This window comes from Periplaneta americana, chromosome 3 (assembly GCF_040183065.1).
Source record: "Periplaneta americana isolate PAMFEO1 chromosome 3, P.americana_PAMFEO1_priV1, whole genome shotgun sequence".
In the NCBI taxonomy this organism is placed as follows: Eukaryota; Metazoa; Arthropoda; class Insecta; order Blattodea; family Blattidae; genus Periplaneta; species Periplaneta americana.
In genome coordinates, this window is record NC_091119.1 from 198,863,912 (window position 1) to 198,889,302 (window position 25,391).

The 25,391-nt window shown below is 34.7% G+C and overlaps 1 protein-coding gene and 1 long non-coding RNA gene across 12 annotated transcripts in view; one reads left to right on the top strand and one right to left on the bottom strand.

Annotated features, from left to right (window-relative positions):
• Positions 1 to 25,391, top strand: part of LOC138696955 (uncharacterized) — a 375,310-nt gene that overhangs the window by 177,634 nt on the left and 172,285 nt on the right. The gene's annotated exons all lie outside the window — the stretch shown is intronic.
• scramb1 (scramblase 1) overlaps positions 1 to 25,391 on the bottom strand; it is a 92,592-nt gene that overhangs the window by 12,291 nt on the left and 54,910 nt on the right. For 6 of the 11 annotated variants that reach the window (XM_069822481.1, XM_069822472.1, XM_069822474.1 and 3 more), the window contains 5 exons: positions 20,270 to 20,377; positions 18,771 to 18,988; positions 14,848 to 15,012; positions 12,470 to 12,631; positions 6,736 to 6,839 (listed from right to left, as the gene is read on the bottom strand). In XM_069822481.1, coding sequence (XP_069678582.1) covers positions 6,780 to 6,839; positions 12,470 to 12,631; positions 14,848 to 15,012; positions 18,771 to 18,988; positions 20,270 to 20,377 — 713 coding nt within the window. In that variant the 3' untranslated portion in view covers positions 6,736 to 6,779. Of the gene's footprint in view, positions 1 to 6,735; positions 6,840 to 12,469; positions 12,632 to 14,847; positions 15,013 to 18,770; positions 18,989 to 20,269; positions 20,378 to 23,299; positions 23,710 to 25,391 lie in introns of all 11 variants that reach the window. The other 5 variants (XM_069822477.1, XM_069822478.1, XM_069822479.1 and 2 more) reach the window with 2 other exon arrangements.

Genomic DNA, 25,391 nt, shown 5'->3' on the forward strand with positions numbered 1-25,391 from the left:
TCAAATGCCAATTTCCGAAAAGAAACACATTGTAAACTTCCAAGTATTTAAATAATTTCGTTATCATGAGAAAGATACTAGAATATTACTCATCTTGATTACATACTTTACATCACTTGGGAATACAATAAATGTAACCATTTTCATATGTTAAAATAAATTAACAAGGAAGGCTCACCAATTGATAATGAATTTCCACAACGATTTTTTCCCCATATGTTCCATTTGAAATGACGAACCTCCCTATAAAATTCTACATCCAGAAAGAGCCTAGTTGTAGATAATTACAATTTAGTTTATTTTAACACATAAAAGCGATTTTATTAACTACATTTTCTTAGAATATTACATTTTTTAACGGGAAAACTTAATATATTGCAGGAAAATGTTCGCACATAACTAACTTAAGTAGAGTCCTGACTTCAGAATATTACCTCTTTTTCTTGTCAAGCGTAGAAATTGGTTTGATCCTCTTTAATTTTAGGGACTTCGCATACAGCTAACCTAAATAGAGTTCTGAATTCAAAATATTACCTTTCTTCTTCTCAAATTAAATTCAGTTTCATTATTTTTAATTTTGGGAGGAACTTCACTTATATGTCATGCAGGATTTCTGGGCTGGTATTCGCAAGACGCCACTTAACAGAGATAACTTGTTGAAATGGAAGCAAATGAAATCTTTTCGCACTGTAACTGTCAATGAATTCACAGGCAGGGATTTGGACAGGCATATGACATATGACTGCAATAGTTTTTCAATATGTGGCCGCTCATAAAACCACATAAAAGCCACAAGTCTCTCCTCCACCCTAAAGACTTTCGCATTCACCTCACCATCTTGCACTCTTGGAATGGCTGAAAATTTCAGTGTGTTAATGGTTCTCTCAGGTCTGCCAGATGTCTCACAACTCGAAATACGTCCACCAATGTTATATGAACAATACGGACGCAATTTTTGTGTATAGATTTGTTTTGGAGAAAAAATAAACAGGTGTTAAGGGACTTTTCGTCCCCTCTGTATTAGTCACATAAGTTCATAAACGTTTATTAAATATACCTGAGGAAAATATATCTAGAGTTAACAGTTTTTATTTTATTTTATTTTTTTATTTTAGTAGGTTATTTTACGACGCTTTATCAACAGCTTTGGTTATTTAGCGTCTGAATGAGATGAAGGTGATAATGCCAGTGAAATGAGTCCGGGGTCCAACACCGAAAGTTACCCAGCATTTGCTCATATTGGGTTGAGGGAAAACCCCGGAAAAAACCTCAACCAGGTAACTTGTCCCGACCGGGAATCGAACCCGGGCCACCTGGTTTCGCGGCTAGACGTGCTAACCGTTACTCCACAGGCGTGGACTGTTAACAGTTTATTAAGAAGGAAGTTATTAAGAATAAATTTACTCGCAAATTTTCTACCTTATTTCATTAAAACCTGTCTAGGAAGCACTGAAATAAAAACATTTCTTAGTAGAACCAACTGTATGAAAGCTGTTATATTAGTGACACGTTATTTTGCATGCGGTGAGTCTGACATTTTTACATGCTATTATGAGACAAATAATACACATTATACACATACAAAACACTTAAAATATTTTACCGTTGTTATTTTTCTAGAAAGACAATTACTTTACTGCTTATAACTGACGTAATTTAAAATATTACAGTAAAACCTCGATAAGACGCGCCCGCTTATTACGCTATCCTGTGTAATACGCTTTTTTTGTCCGGTCCTGCACATTTCATATATAAAGCCTTTATAAAATACCCCGTTTGTTGCACTCAAGTCCCGCATAATACGCTGTTTCTGTGGAATATTTTCGATGTAATTTTCAGCAATGTACTGTAACAGTAATGAAACATCTTGGTCACTGAACTCACTGGTGCCATTAACCTGAAAAGTATTGGTATTCGACCCTTTACCTGCACATTTAAACCTTCATACTTCATACCTTAGTATACCCCACCCTCTTGTTACGCTCTCTTATTCGACTCCTTACCTGCGCGCTTAAAGCCTACATACAGTTACAATACCTCACCCTCTTGCTAACCCTCTCTCTCAAACAGCATTCCTCACTTGGCTGTAATAAAATTCTGGAAATTTTTGCTGGGCAGTTTGTTGTCCTTTAGTGTATTGAAGTGTCTGTGAATGTCATTACAATGAGTGTTAAACGAAAAGCGCTTTCTGTGTCGGAAAAATTGGAAATCTTACGAAAGTACGGTGAGAACAGTACTTTTACTCAGAAACAACTCTCTGATGCATTAGGAATCCCATCATCGACATTAAGAATGATACTAAAAATCGCGACTCAATCACTACAGTTGCGACGTCGTCGGGAGGATATAATCGCAGAAAACTGAAGTGTGGTAAACATGCGGACTTGGAGAACACGCACACGGCAAACAACTATAAATTACTTTTTTCCCAAAGAATTAAGTACAGTACACATTGTAAATGTCTTTGACGTACAGTACAGTAATTACATAATGGAGTAATACTATATTACCTTTCATGAATCATGTATTTCAATAAAGAAAAATGCTAATAGATACTGTATATAAGTCAAAATTAGTATACCCGCCTAATATGCGGTCTTGGTTAATATGTGGTTTACACCTGGTCCCTTGAACAGCGTCTTATCGGGGTTTTACTGTACATGTATTTTAACCCTCTCTTTTGAATGCAACTGAACGTTTTTACGAGACTATGTGCACAATACACTACCATTGCTCAGCTAATATAATTCAACCTGATAGGATATTGCTTTTAACTTCTGTTTGCAGTGATTGTCACTGCCTTTCAGTTCTGTCTACTAGTAACTGAATTTCTTCCGTATTTTCTAGATAGCAAGAAATATTATTTTACATTAAATACTCAAGAAGAATTAACTTGGAAAAGAAAATGGTGAACTTCGACTTTACAGTACACAATATGGACGCCAGCATATGGAATTGGCATTTTTCCCCTGGACCAGTAATACAATGCCAAAGCGATTTGCTGGTGGCCAGAATTATGTACTGTAAAGTCGAAGTTTACTAAGAAAAGTTAAATAATAATAATAAAAAAAAAATAATAATAATAATAATTAATAATAATAATAAAATAGTTTTCATACGGGGAATATTCAGCAGGGACGTGGTGTAGTTTCCAAGTATTTCATTACTGTTTGAAGAAGAAAGTGACCACTAAAGCAATAGAGAGTTCTGAAGTGTAATTTTCATTTCATCGAATAAGTGAAACAGCAAAAATGGTATCACTTATCAGTAGGGACCGGATTTTTATGTAATATCAAGGTGTGAACTATGTACATATTTATGTAAGAAAAATAAGCTGAATATGTAGCAAAATATGTCAAATCATGAAAATATTTAATATCAATATCTGGCAGATATAGGATAGATAAGATTCTCCAGTTGTGATTTCATAGAGCACCAGACTTTTTTACCGCACACTTGACACATTACTATTTTTACATCTGTAGTGAAAGCTTCATCCATCGCAATCCATCATTTTATTTAAAGTAAAGAGGTCAAGCAATAATCTGAAAAGCTATTTATTTTAATCTTTCAACATCTTTCCAGTTTGTTCCTTCACTCCAGCTTCTTTTCAAAAGTTGGCTACTTTATCGCAGCTCATGTCAGACTTGACACGGGTTTTCCCTGGAAGGATTAGGAAGAAGGTGGGTAAGGTTGCAAATTGCATGGGAACGGCTTGTTAAGACGTGTGCAGAACAATTATAGTTCGAGACAAATCATGCTGTCCTCGTCCCACTCCACCGCATGAAAGCAACGCTACTTTCTGAGTGATTTTTACAATACAAGGTAGTTGCATGAGAAAGGTTGCCTTTTGTTCACCCATATTTACAGTGAGTGGTATGCAATGTGTGCCTCTACTACTTTCTGGAACTAAGGACGTTATGTTTCGTCCCGAAATATATCCTTTCTTGGATAGGTAAAACGGCTTTTTATATATGTGTATTTCAAATTGTAAACTTCCCCAGCAAAAGTTTTTTTCCCCTTTTAGAGAAGTAAAAATGAATAAAACCCCTAAATATGTAGATTTATGTAATACCAAGCCATAATATGTAATGTTGGGGTAAATATGTAAAAATATGTAGTATCAAATTTTAATATATTAATGGTAATTACATAAAAATCCGGTCCCTACTTATCAGTGACAGTACAGATCCCAGCTGCCATAGCTGATAGGTAACTTGCCAGCATGATCAAATAGCAGTGATTAAATGAAACTTCTGCTGCAAATAACAAAACAGTGAGTGAGTGGTATCAACTCAGCATCTCCAGAAAGATACCGATGGCATAAACAATTTAAAACCAGAGATGGAACAGAGGATGAAATTCAACTTCTGTGAAGGATAACTTCCGTGGCTACAATATTTCATATGTGTACACGTGAATAAGACTATCTAAACAAGTGATTGTTTACAACATGCAATGAAGAATCTGTTTTTATTTCCTCGTATATACTATAGTATTTCTATGGGAGTGATAGCATATCATCGTTAGAACACATTCTTATTTTTACTTTGTGAGAAAGACCAACCAGTCATTTGTAAGAGCCTATATTGTCACAGATCAGCTTAAATCATCATTAAATATCTGTGTTTGCTATTATTCAATGATATCCATGGCAGAAACATGGACATTACGACGAAGTGAAGAGAAGCGACTAGAAGCATTTGAAATGTGGATATGGAGAAGAATGGAGCGTGTGAAATGGACAGAGTAAGAAATGAAGCTGTGCTGGAAAGAGTGGGCGAAGAAAGAATGATGCTGATACTGATCAGAAAGAGAAAAAGGAATTGGTTGGGTCACTGGCTGAGAAGAAACTGCCTACTGAAAGATGTACTGGAAGGAATGGTGAACGGGAGAAGAGTTCGGGGCAGAAGAAGATATCAGATGATAGACAACATTAAGATATATGGATCATATGTGGAGACTAAGAGGAAGACAGAAAATAGGAAAGACTGGAGAATGCTTGGTTGCAGTGAAAGACCTGCCATTTGGCAGAACACTATGTATAATGTTTAAATATAAATCTAGAGATACAATTATAATTACATATTTTCAGGACTAAATTTAACATGTGAAATTGTAGCTCTATGTTCTAATTACATACACAGCTTGTGATGTAAGACATCAGGCTGTGTCATTGTGATACATTTTAAATCAGCATGACTAAAAGAGTTTGGACATGCACATAATATGACACAACATCAGGCTATGAGTTACATGTTATCTAAGTGCTTTAAATGGTAATACTATGAAGCAGAGATGTCAACTGACAACCATTAAAATATGAAATATTACTGGAACAACTTCAACATCAATGAGCAGTTCTCTTTACTTTAAAATTGAAAAAGAGCGAGAGAAGGAGAGAGCACGAGCGAGAGAGTGATTATGATAAATGCGACAATTAGGAGAAATAGGATGATAGTGATGATTAGGATAAGGATAGTGATGATGATTAGGATGTATGGTATGAGAATGACAGTGAGTTATTTTACGACACTTTATCAACATCTAGGTTATTTAGCATCTGAATGAGATGAAGATGATAATGCTGGGGTCCAGCACCGGAAGTTACCCAGCATTTGTTCATATTAGGTTGAGGGAAAACCTCGTAAAAAACCTCAACCAGGTAACTTGCCCCGACTGGGAATCAAACCTGGGCCACCTGGTTTTGCAGCCAGATGCTCTAACCGTTATGATTAGGATAAGGATGACAATGATTAGGACAAAGGGAATAATCAGAATGAGGATGATGATGAGGGAAAAATTGTTCCGGGGCCAGAAATCGAACTCGGGATCTTTGGTTTAACGTACCAATGCTCTACCAACTGAGCTACCCAGGAACTCTACCAGACACCGATCCAATTTTTCCCTCTATATCCACAGACCTCAAAGTGGGCTGACAACGGTCAAGCAACCAACATTGAGTGCACACTAACTCTGTGTGACTTAAATTGTGGTTTTCTGGTTTGTGGAGAATGATAGTGATGATGATTAAGAGAATGGGATGATGATGAGTAGTAATGATGATTAGGATGATTATGATGAGGATTATTATTTTAAAGATGTTGGTGATTAGGAGGGGAGAACGAAGAAAATTTATACTTCTGACCTGAATAATAAGTTGGATTTCGAAGAAATAATACTATATAGTTAGTTAATCAAGAAGCTATACACAATACAAAATATGTAGTCATTTCTTTGTTGTTCTTATTTTTTCCCAATCTATTCTCAACTCAAGTAAGTTAAATGATCACATATCAAGTTCCTACTGTGTTTTGGAAGTCAGAAAAGAAATAACAATTGTTTTTCACTTAAAATTGATATTATAAAATTCATATGACTACAGCTGATAAGTTAGACGCATCATTTGACACCTCTGTCACAGAATGCCATGCTTCAAGAGCACATTTCCACAAGCCATGACGAATTGTGTTTAGAGCGACTTCTAGAATATGTGACTGTGGAGACAATATGAAGAAAGTCTCAGTTATTTTTATATATTTTTTTGTTACCTTCTATTAATGATAATTCCATCACAATGCAGTATGTAGGCCATGCTATTGAACCATCCAAATGCTACAACTACGATAAGGTTAGTAATGATTGTACCACATTCAGAGCTGTAACATGCCTTGTACCCCGTGCGGTTAGTTGCAAGTCCAGAGCACCTGTCGAGCAATACTCAGAAACTCTTACCTTACAATATGAAACACAACAATACCACAAACAAGATCTGCGGTTTAAAACATTCCAGGCCGATCAGATTCTGTGTTTCCGCGTTTCTCAAAGAACATCACATCCTATTTTAAATGGAACATTACATGAATGACAATACTCGTTACAAAGACGTACATTTACAAGTGCAAAACAACCCTTTATGTGCAGTTTGTACCTCTTTTGCACAAGGACATCTCTTCCAGAGCGTCTATTTAAGATACGGCAGCACAACATTTACTAACATCTTTATAATAAGTCCATTCTGGATATTAATAAAATGCAATATGTTAATTTTATTAGATATGAGGGGGATCCAGGAAATAACGACCGTTTTGTTGTAATTTAAAAAAAATATATATTTATTTGAAAAAACAAAGTCTGTTACATAAATGAAGCTTCCTTTACTTCTCTACATAATCACCACCTACATTTAAACATTTGTCGTATCTGTTCACTAGCTTTAGAATTCCCGTGTTATACTCCTCTGCCGCCAGTTCATTAAGCCAGGTGTTCACTGTCTTCTTCAACTCTTCATCACTTCCAAAACGCGTACCACCCAGAAAGTCTTTCAGCTTAGTGAAAAGGTGAAAATCGCTAGGAGCAAGGTCTGGACTATAGGGCGGATGATCAAAGATTTCCCAACCGAATTGAGCCAGCAATTCCCGAGTTGAAACAGCAGTGTGCGGGCGGGCATTGTCGTGAAGAAGCACAACTCCTCTCGAAAGCATTCCTCGCCTCTTGTTTTGGATGGCTCGCCATAGTTTTCGTAAAGTCTCACAATAACGATTTGCATTGATCGTAGTGCCTTTTGGCATGAAATCCAGCAAAAGAACACCTTTGCGATCACAAAAGACAGTAGCCATGACTTTTTGTGTTGAGAGAGTCTGTTCGAATTTTCTCAGTTTCTTGGGTGATGAGGGATGATGCCACTGACGTGATTGACGCTTGGTCTCTGGGGTGTTGTAAGACACCCAGGTCTCATCACCAGTCACAATTTGATCAAGAAAGGCGTCTCCATCTGTATGATATCGCATCAAGAATGTCAATGCTGAGGCCATTCTCTGACGTTTGTGTTGGTCACTCAGTTGCCATGGAACCCATCGTGCACAGATTTTGTGGTAGCCAAGATGTTGCGACACAATTTCACCAAGCAAAGAACGAGAAATGTCAGGAAAGGCAATATGCAATTCGTCGAGTGATGTGCGCCTGTCTTGCAAGATTCTGTCGTTCACTTTAGTCTTCAGGTCTTCTGTGATGAGTGATGGGCGTCCTGGTCGAGTTTCATCGTGGACATTTGTTCGCCCATTGTTGAACACTTCGCACCATTTTCTCACATTTCTTTCATTCATTACAGTATCACCATACACTTCTTTCAATTGCCGGTAAATTTCTGCAGGATTCAAATGTCGGGCATTCAAAAATCGAATCACACTCCTCACCTCACAGTCGGCGGGATTATCAATCACGTCGTTCATTTTGAAGTAACACAAAATGCACAATGGCGACTTGTTGCAACCAGTACTCACAACATTACGAGAACACATGTTAAGGAAGCCAGTTGACCTTCAAACAAGGAAGGGGAGTCAGCTGCGCGGCGGGTATGCGCGAACGGTCGTTATTTTCTGGATCCCCCTCGTATAAACACAATAATTTTATGGTGTGTGGATAAGCTTCAGGGCTTCTACCGCATTGTCTTGGTGTTGGTGGCTGACGTTTCGACCGCTGTGTTGTGGTCATCTTCAGTGCAGTTGTTGGATAAGGCAATAGTCTGCGAGCTCGTATATATATATAGTAGTCTCGATGGGGGGAATACTTGCGGTGATAGGTTGTAGGTTCTCCTTCTGGCACCTATCTGGCACGACCTATCACAGCAAGTATTCCCCCCATCGAGACTGCTATATATATACGAGCTCGCAGACTATTCCCTTATCCAACAACTGCTCTGAAGATGACCACAACACAGCGGTCGAAACGTCAGCCACCAACACCAAGACAACGTGGCAGAAGCCCTGAAGCTTATCCACACACCATGTACACCAGCCGCGGAAGCCTATGCGAACATAATAATTCTATGTTTGATTGTAACTGTTACAGTGCCCATTATGCACTCATTTTACGAGAACTTCCAATAAAATAGGAATTACTCATTTTTAAAATGACAGTAGTACCAACTTTTGTGTTACCTGGGCACTGATAAAATATGAAATTTAAGATAAACAGTGGCTATTTCTAAAACGTAATAAAGTCTTATTGATTATCTTTGATCTCATACTTTCATTCAGTTTTACTAAAGACAGATTTCATACAAGACCAGATCCAAACTACTTGCAACAGCAAGACAAAATACTCATCATAACCGTGAAACACCTGGATCTTAACATTCATCCATACTTACAGGAATCTGACACACAAGCAAGGATAAATTGATACACAGATTTTCATGCCAGAAATGCTACCATACTGTGTAACAAATCCAATAAAGTAGACTTTAAAATATGAAATAATTCTAATACTGCTACCAAACTACGTAACAACACAGATCAAGACTACAAATCTGGGCAAAGACTAGCACAACTTGAGAGTGATATGTCTTCTACACTATGTACTGCAGTGTGTTTTTCTGGGTATGGAACAGGGATTTATCATTGCCATAAGAAACCTATGCATAAAAACGACGAAGAATAACTTAATCAGTGCACCATCTTTACAAATTAGCAGGTGTTGGCAATTTGTAAAACAAGAAAACATCAGGCTTTGACTTAGCAACCATGTTTTCTTGTTTTACAAATCAGTAGCTTAATATCAAAGACGGACATGTGTCATCTCCATAGTTTTGATCTACAGCTCGACCAAGTTAAGTCTGCGAGCCGAGAGGGGAAGTTGGAGGCAGTTCTGTAGTGAAAGGAGGCGGTAACGAGAGGAGACCAGTACAGTCTCATATGACAGCAAAGTTTTCCTACTGTGCTTCAGTTCATAGAGCGGTAACAATTTAAGATGCTTTGAAATAGACTGTACTTCTACTTCTGCTTGACAGTGAGGTTTGGCATTCTGATTGGCAAGCGTGGGCGTAGGAGAGAAAGTTGCATGAGGGGGGGGGGGGGAGAGGCTGGGAGACAGCGTAACTGTTGCCTTTATCTGAAGACAAGGACAAAAGATGCATGCGCTCCGTAGTGTATTTTAAACGATGTGCACACATTGAAATCTGAGCGTCAAGTGACCTATGTGGCAACTGTGTTTTGCCTCTACATTCCATCCCGATATCCCCACTCGCAGACTTGACTTGGACAAACTGTAAAAGCAATTTTTTAATTCACAGTGTTCTTTGTAATATTTAACACAATTTATTTAAAAATATAGTGTTAGAGTTTGCATATGGTTTCACTATAACTGGAAAGAGCATGAAAAAATTGTATAAAAAACCACAGCTATCTAAATTTCGATTGAGGTCAGATGTCCGTTTTTGATATTAAGCTACTCAAATATTTTCAAATTATTTTTTATAAAATTTCTAAACATGGCCCACTTACTAAGTTATTTCTTCATTGTTTTTATACATAAGTTTCTTAAATCCGTATGTCTTATACCCAGAAAAACATACGGTATATCACCACATGCAGTTTACATCAGCATCTTTCAAATATTTCTAAAAGTTTTCAGGCTTACTTTAAAGTAAAAAGCAGTAAAAAGACCCCTAGAGAAATTATTTTACTCAAATATTTACTATGTTTATGTTCTTCACTGTAAAACAAAACATTTAGATTCTAAAAGTGAACTTTTGTTATGTTTGTTCCTATCAATCTCTCCAAGCGAACTCATTTTTTAATACCATTAAAAGTTATTACATGGAAACCTGATGGAGAACATAAGTGAATTATTTTTTCTGTCCTTAGTGTAACAAAGGAAGAATTTTGAAGCTAATTTTTTTACCATACCCTGAAAATAAAGTACTTTTATTTTATTCCTTGAGGGTGAAGTATATAATGAAAGAGATTTACATCATAGTAAAAGATTTAAGTTCGCTACACTTTTCACTTCTCAGAATTTCTGTAATGTGAAATTTTATGATCATTACATTATTTCTAGACTTTGCAACAATTTATTTTCCTGTATGCTTTTATAGCATATTATATGTTAAAAACAACCTGTCTACAACTCCGTTTGTTAAACAGGTTATATATCTATAAAGAATATGATTGAACTTACCGATTTTTCAAAGGACGAAAACTTAACATATTTAAATAGAGACTTTTTTTCATCAATTACATATTTAAATAAGTCCCATTTCTTTTCTAAAAATTCTGGTCATTACAAATATTGCCATAATGCCATAAAAATATGCAAATATATCAGAAAGGACAAAGGGCACAATAGACCTAGAAATTCATGCTAAACAATGCGTTTTTTTTTTTTTTTTTTTTTTTTTTTTTAACTTTTCAGCAGCTGCTTATTTTGAAAACAACGTGTTTGTGAAGATACAATTTGGATAAACATTTAATCATTTGAAAAACAATGGCATTAGTAAGGTATTTTTGATTTAGTGGAGGTTATAGAGATCATTTTAAGATCAATTTGGTTTTTTTTAATGGAGGCCCAAGTTTTTTCATCAGATTCTGATTTTACGCAAAAGGAAAAAAAAAAGTTGTTTGAAACTTTTTCATCAAATCATTATTTTTTATGAAATATTAAATAAAAATTAAAAAAAAGAAGAAAAAAACCATTAGTACATAGTAATACTTTGAAAGATGTAGCTTAGATTTCTTTTGTTTACCTTTCACTTACGTCCTCTCACCAACTTATTTCAATAACCACTAACTTCTGACTTAATCCTACAATGATCGTGGAACTATTACTTATTAGAATGTATAATAATAATAATAATAATAATAATAATAATAATAATAATAATAATAATAATCCATGGCTCTACAGCCCGTGAGGGGCATAGACCGACCAGCCGGCTGCTGGCCTCACGTCCACATACCGAAGCAGAGGTGGACGATCATCCATCCAGAATGGAGGTATCGTGTGGTTAGCATGATCATCCCCCCCAGCCGTTATAGCTGGCATTCGCAACTGGATTTCGCTTCCTATTATAGCTCCCCAAGTGCATCACGATGCTGGGTGGGCACCGGTCCCATACACTGGCCGAAATTTCATAAGAAAATTTCTTCCCCCATGAGGACTCGAACCAGCATGCATTCCATAACGTGAGTCCTAGGCAGCATGCCTTAGAGCACGACGTCATGGATTAGAATGTATGTTTATGTGAAATCTAAGATACAATCTTTCAAAGTATTACTGTGTAGTGATATTTTTCAGTTTTGTTACATACTATTTTATAAAAATAGGGTTCGAAAAAGAAATGTTTCAGACAAAAGTTGTTTGTTTTTGTGCGTAAAATTAATACCTGATGAAAAAAGTTTCGGTTCCCATTAAAAAACTAAACTGATCTTAAAATGACTTTGATAATGTTCACTAAATCAAAAATAACTAATGTCATTGCTTTTTTTTTTTCTTCAAAAGAAGAAAGGTTTATCATATTGTACTGTATTGTCGCAAATGCGTTGTTTCCGAAATAAGCAGCTGTGGAAGAGGAGGAAACTCTTAGTAACTTTAAAATGTTAAGATAACAATTACCAAAAACTTCAATAAGCATAAAATACATCCTAATGAAGCAAAACGGTGAAACTGAGTAAATTACAGTCATACTTACAATCAAGAAGCAAGCACCAAGCATAACTGCCTTCATCTTAACGTCCAGATCCATGGGGAAGGTAATTCCAAAGTAGTCCGCATCAGTGAATGCTTCCCTCAGCAATCCTGACCATTGTTTAGAGATCTTTCCAACCTGAGTAGCTCCATCTTTGGACAGAATCTACAAATACACACAAGGAATATTACTATGAAAGGAGTTGGTCTCTCATATTTAAGATAGAATGTCTGATTAGAATACAGGGTGAACCATGAGTAAGGTTATTAATTTCAGCGAGTTATTCTTTAAGATATTTCAAACAAAAAAAGTTTAAACTATTTTGAGCATTTTTGCTTCCTTTCCGAGATAAAAATTGTTTTAAGAAACTCAGAAGGAAGCAACGTTTTTATATAGAAACCCTGGATGATCCAATACTTCATGTGAAACATCTTAAATTAAGTTACGTATTTTATTTTTATAAATCTGCAGGCATTATCTGCCCTAAAACAAATTCTACAGCTCCCAACGGACATGCCAGACCACATGATTTATTCAGATATGAAGTGTAAAGGTCTTGGTCTCTTCAAAGCAGAGTGGGAAGCCCATCTTCAGCACGCCAATACTTGTCGCGTCCTCGCATGTCAGCCAATCCCTACGTCACAGCCACTTGAGATCTCTTTACTGAAAGCACCGAATGCGTCAAATCTTTGCAGTTAACCGAGACATCCGACATAATTAAAGACCCACGAACCAGTTTGTATGACGCTCGACATACGAGAAAAAATTGCGAGAAAAGGAATTAGAGGCGTGGGTTAACCTACTTCAGAAAGGTCCTGGCGTAGAGCTATACAGTGAGTTTACTCCGGCGAATTCCTGGATACGACATCGTGAAGGCCTAACCTCTAGCGAGTGGTGCGAAGCTATTAAAATGACTGCACACGTGTCTTCCGTACGTTCCCTTCCGGGCAGGACTCGGGACAACATCCTCTGTCGGCGAAGCCACAGAGAGCCAGAAACACTTGCACATGTCCTGGGCTCTTGTCCGCATGGTGAAGTACTCCGTAACTCACGACACCATAGAATTCGTTCGATGATCGCTGAACAGTTTAGATCAATAAATTTTCAAGTGTTCGAAGAAGTTCACGGACTGGCAGACAATGGCAGTACAAGAAGAATAGACATGATTGCCATCCCACCAAATAACAACAGTGGCTACATAATCGATCCCACCATTAGATTTGAAAAAGAAAAGAGCCAACCTGAAGATGTAAATAGGGAAAAAAAACGACATCTATGTACGTACCGTTTCATATTTCATGGAAAAATACGGTCTACAACAAATTGAAGTAATAGGCTTATGGTTGGAGCACGCGGAACTATTCCCGGTTTCTTCTTTCAGACCTGGCAACGTTTCGGCCTACAGAGGAAGGCAATTGATGACATCGTTCTTGCAGCTCTGAGAGGATCCATATTTCTACTCCGAAACCATCTCTACTGTCAACAGTGATCTTCAAATAATTAAGTAGTACCTAATTATTTATTCAGTCATTTCTTGTCTTTGTTGTAAGACTCCATTAACCTTAAACATATGTATATTATTTATACTTTCAACTGCCTATTGCACAATATGCTCTGTCTATGTGGCAGCCTGTTAATACAGGGAGCTGTTATCGTTTACGTAAATGAATAAATAAAAACCTTCTTTAGTCCAGAAACATACCCACACTCGTCTGTACAAGACCTTAGCAAGACCTGTCTTCTGTTATGGCAGCAAAGCTTGGACCTTACAAAAAAAACCAGTGAAAATAGAATTACTGCCAGTGAAATGAAGTTTATGCACCAAACATCAGGATACACTAAATGGGGTCATAAATTAAATGATGACATCCTACAAGAACTGGGAATGGAACCTGTATTGCAGTATATTCATCAAATGAAGACAAATGGCTTCACCATGTGCATGTGCCTAGAACAAGGATTCCTTGAGTGATCTTGAACTACAGACCAACAGGGAAGTCGCCCTGTGAAGAGATGGCAGGAAAACTTTTGCAGACCGGAACAGTCCTTCTAGGACTATCACCTGTTAGAAATATGATGATTTTATTTTTATTTTTAATGCAACAGCAATTAATGGCAATGGTGAATAACTGTCTGAGATTCTTTGTGACTATCTTGTAAGTCTCATGATGGAAGCTGATAGCACAGCTACTGCTGCTTATCGATAAGTTATAAACCTGGTGCACAGTTTTATAAACAGAAGGGGATCTACTGAGTTTTAGCTAGAAATTTTGTACCATTGTGCCATAGGAAGGACTTGAAGACCTCATTATATATCATTTATTTCATTAAACTTTTCTCCCAAAGTTAAATAGCTACTAATAAAGTTGCATAATACGAACCTTAAACTCAACATCTCCACAGATAGTGAATGTACAAATTGGTCCTTCAATCTTGAGCACTACGTCTCCTGCAGCATTTTTGATGACAAACTGTGGGGTCAGGATACTCCATTCCTGCTCTATGGATCCAATGAGCGTTCCAGGAGGGGAAGATACTTCCATCGTCTTTACAACAAAAAGACAAATTATGATAAAGTTTTACAGTAATAAAACTCTGAGTTAACGTACTTAAGAACACTTTTCTTTAATGTACAGTATTATCATTTTCTCATTATCAGGCCTGGTGGTTTCTAGCATTTTGGAGTTCTCCTCAAAGAACTTTAATTCTTCATTTAGCAATTTATGAACTAATGAGTTAAGAAATGTTCTGTGTATATGGAGAATGAGTTGTTACTAATGTAGTTGGTATTCGTAAATTTGAAATTTGATTAATTCTCTTCTTAACATACAGTGTCATGTTTTACTTTCTCATTATGCGAAGTATAAGACAATGTAGGCCTACTGTAATGCAAAATTTTTTTTTAACGGAAATGCAAGTTTTTTAACATCAGTGAAACCGAAAAAGTGGTTATACAGACATACCATCTGCCCCTGTGTACCAGGATTGCCAGATATTAATTTCATGTTTTATCACGTGGAAAGCATGGCAGTTCAGTTATGAAAAATGCAAATCTGTGTGTTGCTCACATTCGTTATAAGAAGAAAAGCGTGAAAGATATTTATCACATATTCAGCAAGAACACCAACAAAGACTAAGAAATGAAATATTTTGACAATTGAGCAGCCAAGAGGCCTGTCACAGTGTGCAAATAAACATAATAATAATAATAATAATAATAATAATAATAATAATAATAATAATAATAATAATGTTTTATTTTCGCTGGCAGAGTTAAGGCCATAAGGCCTTCTCTTCCACTCAACCAGCCTTAATCAATACAATACATAAATTTAAATTACAAATATTTTCACTACACTTAAAAGGTTCTCCAGCAATAATCTTCACTACACATTTATTTAAATTTAGATAAATCTATAAGGTAAAGTAGTAACTTAATTTATGAGCTAATTTAATTCAATGAATTATAATTAATTTAATATTTGAGATAGCTAGTAAAATGATGAAAATTAATTTAATATAAGCTTACTAGGACTATGTTACAGGGAGAATATATATATTTCTATTTCTATAATGAGAATATTAATGTAATTGCCATTAGAGGTTTTGTAAATCTATTTAGAGAAATTAAAGATAATAATAATAAGAATGGACAGATGTTAGTTGCATTATAAGTAACAAATATTAATCAGCAATTCATCTGTTAAGTAAGAATTTATGTAATTTTGACCTAAATGAAGCTACTGTCCAACAACCCCTTATATCACTCGGAAGCGAGTTCCAATTTCTAGCAACTGAAACTGTATAGGATGAAGAATATAAAGATGTCTTGTGGTAGGGTATAATGAGTAAATTGTTATAATGAGATCTTGTACTTAGCTGATGATATGCGGATAAATTTTGAAAACGAGAAGCCAAATATATTGGGGTAGCGGTGCGCAGAATTTGAAATAAGAGAACAAGAGAATGCAGGGCTCGTCGATCGCTTAGCCTTAGCCAAGACAGAGTTTGGAAAGACGGGGAAACATGATCATACTTACGAATATTACAAATATAACGGACGCACGCATTATGCACACGTTGTAGCCTGTTGCTCAAATTTGCATTTAGGTTACTTAATATAATATCGCAGTAGTCAAAGTGTGGCATCACGAGTGTTTGTACAAGGATTAATTTTAATTTATCAGGAAGAAAGTTCTTCAGTCACTTTAATGAGTGAATAATGGAAAATATTTTTTTGGAAGTGTGATTCACTTGTTCATTCCATTCCAGGTGACAATCCATATAAATACCAAGGTTCTTCACAGTCGTACTGTATGGAATAGTAGTATTATTTACAATTATCGGTGGCAAATTTTGTTTGTCACACTTCGATCTTTGATGTTCTATTAAGATTGCCTGCGATTTACTTGCATTTAAATTAAGTCCGTGCGTTTTCGACCATATGGATATAGAATTCAAGTCATCATTAACTTTAGTCATGGCGTCATTTATGTAGTTAGGTCGAGTATGCAGATAGATTTGTATGTCGTCAGCATAAATATGGTGTCGGCAGGATGTTAGATTAGAAGAAATATCATTAATATAAATAGAAAATAGTAAAGGTCCTAGGACAGAGCCTTGTGGTACACCAGTCTTCGTGGTACGCCAAGTGGAATAACGATTATTAATAGACACGCACTGTTGGCGTTCACGAAGATAGGAGTCCATCCACGCTAACGCATTATCAGAAAAATGCAGTACTCTTAATTTTGCAATTAGTAAGTCAACATCTACAGTGTCGAAGGCTTTGGAGTAGTCTAAAAGTGTTAGTATTGTGATCTGTCCTTTGTCTAAAGCTTCACGTATATCCTCAGTCACTTTAAGCAGTGCAGTCGATGTGCTGTGTCCCGTTCTGAAGCCTGATTGGTAAGGGTCAAGAATATTGTGAGTATTGAGGTAATCTGTCAGTTGTTTGTGCACAATTCTTTCCAAAGCTTTTGAGAGAACAGGAAGAATACTAATTGGTCTATAGTCATTAGGTGTTACAGGTAACTTAATTTTAGGAAGGGAACGAACAATAGCCTTTTTCCATATGTCTGGGTAATGTGAAGTCATTATGGATGCATTGAATATATGGGTTAGTGTCGGAAGAATTATGTCCATAATTTTGTTCAGAAGTTCCATATTTATATTGTCTACTCCTTGTGATTTTGACTTGATGCGCTTTAGTGCTGATTTTACGTCAGAAGGTGTTATGTAGGAAAAGAAGAACTTGTCTCGTGCTGGGGCGGGTGTAGAGATTAATAGTCTGTTGTTTCGTTGCGGCATCAGGTGCGTGGGTAGTGGTGGATGTGAAGTAATTGTTTAAATCATCTAGACAAATAGTATTGTCAATTTGTGATTTAGATTGTCCCAGTCCCATTGACCTAACATTTCTCCACATATCGGATGCTCTAATATCAGGTTCAATGAGGCATAGGCTTAATGCTTTTTATATTCACGTGACGCTTTCCTCCAGCTAGCGTGTAACTGGCTTTAATTAATACTGGGGAAGCCTGTAGAATTATTAACAATTTTTTTAAGTGATTTTCATGTTCAAATTCAAACTTTTTCTTCACGACTTATATGTTTAAATACAGACTTTTTTCATGATTTACATACTTAGTTAACTTCTTTTTTCACGGTTTACAGTACATATTTAAATACAGACTTTTCTTCATGATTTACATATTTAAATAACGACTTTTTTCGCTACTTAACATGTTTAAATACAACTTTTTTATGAATAATACATATGTAAATAACAACTCTTTTCACGATTTACATGTTTAAATAACGACTCTTTTCACGATTTACATGTTTAAATAACGACTTTTTTCATGATTTACATGTTTAAATACAGACTTTTTTCATGATTTACATACTTAGTTAACTGTTTTTTTCATGGTTTACAGTACATATTTAAATACAGACTTTTTTTTATGAATAATACATATGTAAATAACGACTTTTTTCATGATTTAAATGTTTAAATAACGACTTTTTTCATGATTTACATGTTTAAATATAGACTTTTTTCATGATTTATATATTTAATAATTTTATAAGTAACGACTTTTTTCATGATTTAAATGTTTAAATAAAGACTTTTTTCATGATTTATACATTTAAATAACGACTTTTTCCACGAATTAAAGCAGTTTTATTTACTGACTTTCATGTATTTTATTTGCCGTTTTACAGTGTCCCTATTCATAAGTAAGGTTACACTGGTAATTCCTCGAATCTTCATTGATGTAAAATATTTTACAGAACCACAAACCTGCAGGCAACAAGGAAACCAACAGGAGTCACACTTGAGTGGCCTGTTCAAATGAATAACTTCTGTCTTGAAGTTGTCCAAGATCTTCATGTCGAAGGGTCTCAGAGGACCACAACAATTTCTCGTGAGGCAGTCAGAGTCTTCCACTGCATAATACACTTTTTGGCCCATACTGTTCTTCACCGTGTATTTATTTTGCGTTTCAAATCCAGTGAATGCTGAAAAATTGAAATGCGTGTAGAAACTTTGTAGTAGGCATTAAACATCTGCAGATTTTCTGTGTTTCAACCATATACTTATTTGTATTAATCATTTAACATTAAGAACATTTAGATAAAAATGTTTCCTTGGTTTAAATCATAATCAAATTTAAATCCTCTCCAAATTCTACCTCGCAAATTTCTAGTGCAATAATTAACAACAGGTCCCTAATAGAAATAATAATAATCAAATTTCTTGGCTTACAAATGGACAGTATATTAAATTGGAAAAAAATCATATTAAAGAAATTTCCCCCAAAATAAATCCAGCATGTTTTGCTATTAGATCGATGCAAGGGATAGCAAATATCAGTACCGTACCTTAAAAACAATATACTTTGCATACTTCCACTCGGTAATGAGTTTTGGAATAATATTCTGGGGAAATTCCACAGATAGCAACAGTATTTTTTTTTTTATTCAATGCAGTGGCACTTGACTAGAGTCACTGGCCGTACAATGGCGATAGAAACTAAAAGGAAAGAAAAGGAAATAAAGTGAACAATGTGCAAGTGAAACTATGAAGGAGAGGATGTCAGCACTGCTGCATTCTTTCTCTGGCCTCCCAGTACCTATCCACAAAGCTGGCAGATGAAAGTGCTGGACAAGGCAACAGTATATTCCTACTATAAAAAAAAAAAAATTAGAATAATAGTAGGTGCCAAATCTAGGGAATTGTGTAGGATCATTTTCAAAAACTACAAATAATGTCCATGGCTTGTTGGTATATTTTTACATTAATAAACTTCCTTCTATGCAATCGTGAAAACTTTGCAACTAATTCAACAGTTCATAATATAAATACTCGTAAAAAATGACTTTCATACTCCATTGGCAAGTCCATCGTGTATCAAAAAGTAGTGAGTTATACGGCAGCACAAATTTTTAATAGCCTCCTTAGGGATATAAAAAGTCAGACTTAAAACATAAGATTATTTAGGGCCAAATTAAAGAAATACAAAATTTCTGACGCCTTCCATTCTGTAGGTGAATTTATGACATTCAGCAATGCTGCATGAATATTTCTGTCTTGTATTAAGTACCAATACTAACCCCTTGTGTTGTACTAGTATATTGTAAAACTCTTCTGTATATATTTCAACTAGACTGTGACTATAATTAAGAATTTGTAGTACTATTAAGATTTTTTTGACATGTTCCATATTCTAGCTGTGAAGCGATGTATGAATATACAATACAATGCACATAAAATCAAGTTACACAATATTTATAGCTCACCTTCAAGTAACTCCACTTTCTGGTGCACAAGCAGCTGGTCAATCATAGTAAGGTATTCCAAGCCGGGGGGGATATTGGGATTGCCTTGCGGCATATTCATCCATCCACCTACAGAATATCAGCCATAATTAATTGTTTTAGACTGTAATACTCTTTGTTACCTGAACTGAAAACGTGGAATACACAAATCAAAGCTCAGTTAAACCACCAACTAGAATTAACACAATGAAAAATATACTCATTCACAAAAAAAAAAACAGTCTGATACATTCTGTTAATCAGAGATACCCAACAAAAATATTAAAGTTTATAGGCGTACTACACAATAAAATGTTAACAAATTATTGACTTTTAAATAGTTAACTTTATCTTGAAATATTTTCTCATTTTAACTTTCGTAACTTTACGAAAGAATTTTTGCCAATCTGACATTTAAGGCTATGGATCTGTGAAATTTCTAACTTCTACATTTTTACACCAATGAATCTGAAACTTTTACCACTTATTTCTTACAATATGAACATGCAATACACAAATTTTCATTTTGGTTTACTTATAATTAATTCTTTGTAGTTTTTTTATACTGAATTATAACTGTCCACTTTTCAAAGTTTACATAATTTTTCTTTAAATTTATATTTAATTTATTCCTGATAGATGTATGTAAAATATGACACATGATTTTCATATTTTTCGAATTACTTTTTCACAAAATCAGGGATAAACAAAACTCCATAATTTTCAAGTGCCAGCCCATTTTTTAGGCATTGCTACATTTTACTCACACACTTAATGAGAAAATCATTCGAGCTATGATAATGACATTTACTGAGATGTATTAAACAATATTATAATTAACAAAACACATTACACTCTTGAACTTTTTCCTATGACCACTTTTGTTAACATTATGTATTAGTCATAGTGACATAAAAGAAATCAAAATCTTAAAAAAATATGAACTCAATAAAATACTCAGATATGACATAAAAACTTGTAGGTGCCATGGGGCCTGGTAACCAGGATTTTGTCTACCCCTGATTTTAATAATTATAGTAATGCAATCACATTGTTATCATTATTACCTTCACACTTGTCTACATCATGAAACTGCAACTATGGTTAGAAAGTGTGAGTGGTTTTTTGTTAGTACTTTTTTTTTTTTTTAATTTAGAGATCAGCAACCATTTGCTTTGATCAAACACTTCCATTCATATTTCAAGTCAAAATATGTAACATTATTCCTTATATTAACAGTTTGGGATAAATTGGCTTCACAGTATTGAAATAATTACAAGATAATATACCTTGATATGCACATACAGCTGTTTCGGGATCTGTTTACCCCATCACTTGCATTTCAACTCACTAATGATAGAATAAATGGACTCTCAAACAGCCTATGTTCATATTAAAGTAAGGTTACCAGACGTCCTCGTTTCCCAGGAGCAGTCCCCAAATTTAATCTCTACTCAAGTATTCCCCGGATTTTCAGTGTCAGTATGGTTTAATAATCCTTGTGCATTGCTTTGGATGTATTTTGCTAATGCAACTTCGCCGTTTTTTCATGTTGCCATGATAAAAAATGAAGATGAAGACGTAACTGCAGTTGGGTCTTGGATATTTTTATCAAAGCCAATAGAAAATTTTAACTCCAGGAGATAACAGAACATTATTCCATCATCAATTATGCAACTTCTGGCATCTTTAGAAGAAATTGGTTCTCATTCCACAACAGAATTTTGAGTGTCTTTTGTTAATTTTTTTGAAAATACTATTATCTTTTTTTTTTTTACTTGGGTTATTTTACGACGCTGTATCAACATCTAGGTTATTTAGCGTCTGAATGAAATGAAGGTGATAATGTCGGTGAAATGAGTCCAGGGTCCAGCACCTAAAGTTACCCAGCATTTGCTCGTATTGGGTTGAGGGAAAACCCCGGAAAAAACCTCAACCAGGCAACTTGCCCCGACCGGGATTCGAACCCGGGCCACCTGGTTTCGCAGCCAGACGCGCTGACCGTTACTCCACAGGTGTGGACTACTATTATCTTAGTTTTGGGTTATTCATTCATAAAATATCAATGGAATATATAGCTAAGATATCCTCTAGAAAGAGAAAAATTTGAAGATAGAGTCTATTATTTTTCTTCAAGTGTAGATGGACTTGACACGGAAGAAAATAGTTGATATGATGAAATTTACTGCTTGAAGAAATCTGTGACTTTAGAGAAAATATGAAAGAGGAATGAAGAAAATGCTCAAAATGGACTGAAATTTTTTTAATCTTTTCCTGAGAAAATTATTCCCTGTGCACAACTCCAAAAATTTATTGAACTATAACTGGGTCTTCCTGGAAGTAATATTTCAGTGGAAAGTTCCCCCCCCCCCCCCAGTCAATATGATATGATCTGTCATATTGGGATCCAGAAAAGATCTGCTTAAAAAATTGAGTTTTCTGAAAAATACAGTTGTTTAAGTAGTAGTTAAGTAGAATGAATAATTTTAGTGTGTAAACAGAATGAGTACGGTATTTTAATTTTTTAATAGCGTAAAAACAATACAAGTGAATGGAAAACAACAGAAATTTTAATCCATTTTGAATCTTGCGTACACCACTTTTAACACTTGAATATAATTAATAAATTTTAAAAGTAGTTTTTCATATGTCGATATCTGTCCCCGGAAATGGTGAAAAAATTAGGTAACCATATATTAAAGTATATTACTTTTTTAACTATTTTAACACAATGAAGTCTTTAAAGTGTTTTAATTCTTAAACTTTTTTTATACTTTAAATAACTGTTATAAAGTGAACTGATAACAAATGATAAATTGACCATTGCCCATTCTCATTTTGTAATATTAATGAATCCCAAAACATATTTTATTGTGTGACTATTCAGTTTCGTTATTTAAATAATAAATATTCCTGTCACACAGAAGCCATAACAAATATGTGATCAGTCTTAGTAGCAAGAAAATATTACTAATTGAAATTGTTACCATAGAAAATGATAAACTTTCAAACCTTTGCTCTTCCTCAGTGAATAACATGATATAGTTGATTTCTGTTGATGATGCACGTAGAAATTCGTCGGGGATGTGTAAAATAAAATCCTTTGCTCTTTTCCATAACCTCTTGACTGACGGTGACGGTATATAATGCTGTTTCTTGGAACCACCAACACCACATACACGATGTCCGAGTTTGGATAAATGTTTATGAATATTTTGCCACTTCCACGCCCTTTTGGGCTTTTTATCACATTTATTAACATTCTCGTACATTCTATTAATTTTACACAAAGCGCGGACTTTTTTTTTTCGTCACTACAGTGTGCTTTGGTAACAGTCAAACTTCTCATGAATTGAAATCAGTACTTTTGTTAAAATCATAATTTATATATTACATTCTCATGCCAATAAGGAACTCTGCAGCTGAAACATCAAAGAATCTAGTAACTCTTAACTCCATTTAAACAGTATCTATGTCATATATTTATTACTTTCCTTATTTGAGATTCTTAGTACCGTATTAAAGTACCTACTGGTATAGCTTATTTTAAGTTTACTTTTGTATACCACAAAATTAATTGGATTTAAATAAATGACAGCTAACTTAAAAATAAAGACACCTTTTCATTACAAGGCTTAACTTCATGATACTTGTTTTCAATTGATTCATCTCAGTTGCTTTGGCAACGTTAAAATCGAAATGTAACAAATCAAAGCTGTTCAAAATATTTTACGTGAGTTATGCAATTATCTCTAAAGATACGAACTGGTCTTATTCAAGGTCATTATGAGTGTGCTAGAAAATTTTCCAAGACTCTAAATATTTATTTCTTGATACAGGAAGGTCTAAAGCAACATTTTTAATTAATATAATAATTTCATTCTTCAATAGTGTGGCAGTGTATCTTCAATAGTTTTTCGTTTCATTCACTAGATAGCAGGAGATGGTATTATTCTTTGGGTTGTTTTTGTCGGACATAGTTTCTATTGGTGATAGGAAGCTCAAATTTTGTACAGATCGTAAACATACTATTTAAAAAGATTTGGCTTCATAAAATTTTGATATTTAAATTGAATATGAAAACAATTAATAATATGCAAAAGAAGTGGACTTTATGATATTCTCAAATCAGTTGTAATGTTTCCGTAAAACATTAAGATCAAGTGAAGTCATTTTGTAGTAAATCTTCTTGTGAATCTAATGGTAAAAGAGCTTTTCAAATATCTAGAAAAAAAAAAAAAAAAAAAAAACTGTCTGAGTTATATCAATTTTTGTAAATAGTTACAAATGGGGGCAAATTGACAAATTTTAATCTAATACTCAAATTTAGATTTTATACGTATGGTTGTTCAGCACACAAAAAATTGTATATTTCAATAAGAAAACAAGGAATTTTAAATTTTCAGTATCGTCTTCCCTTAATATACCACATGATAAAAAATTTCACTCGGTTTTAATCTTTGTAAGTTCACTGTTTTTTGCTTAAGGGGAAGAATATTTTGTCTCCTTCGCTCTATCTCTGTTTTAAGTAGACACATGATGATCATATTATGTGCCTGAGAATAATTTGTGGACTGAGCTGATAAGTTCAAATATCTCTCGTTGGAAAGCCATATTAAGTCCAAAAATATAATATCTGAACTACGTACTATTTAGTATCTGAAAATGAATGATCCATGTTGAATCTTTCGTGCACTGCTTTTAACACTAGAATATAAATAATTGATTAAATGACGATCTTACTCGTGTTAATTATGTAAGCATGTGTGGCTTACAGCTGTTTCGGTGTTACTTGACACCATCCTCAGAGCCTAATAGAACACACACACTATTTGACACAACTCTTCATCACACGAATGCACCCACACAACAGGCAGCGAAGTTGAGATAATGCCGAGATCTAGTAGGCTCTGAGGATGGTGTCAAGTAACACTGAAACAGCTGTAAGCCACACATGCTTACATAATTAACACGAGTAAGATCGCCATTTAATCAATTATTTATGAATAATGAGTTTAATTAACTAACACTGTATTCGAGTTACAATGTAGAAAAAATATTAATTTTCAGTCAGTCTTAATCATTTAGTTTGAATTTCGTACAC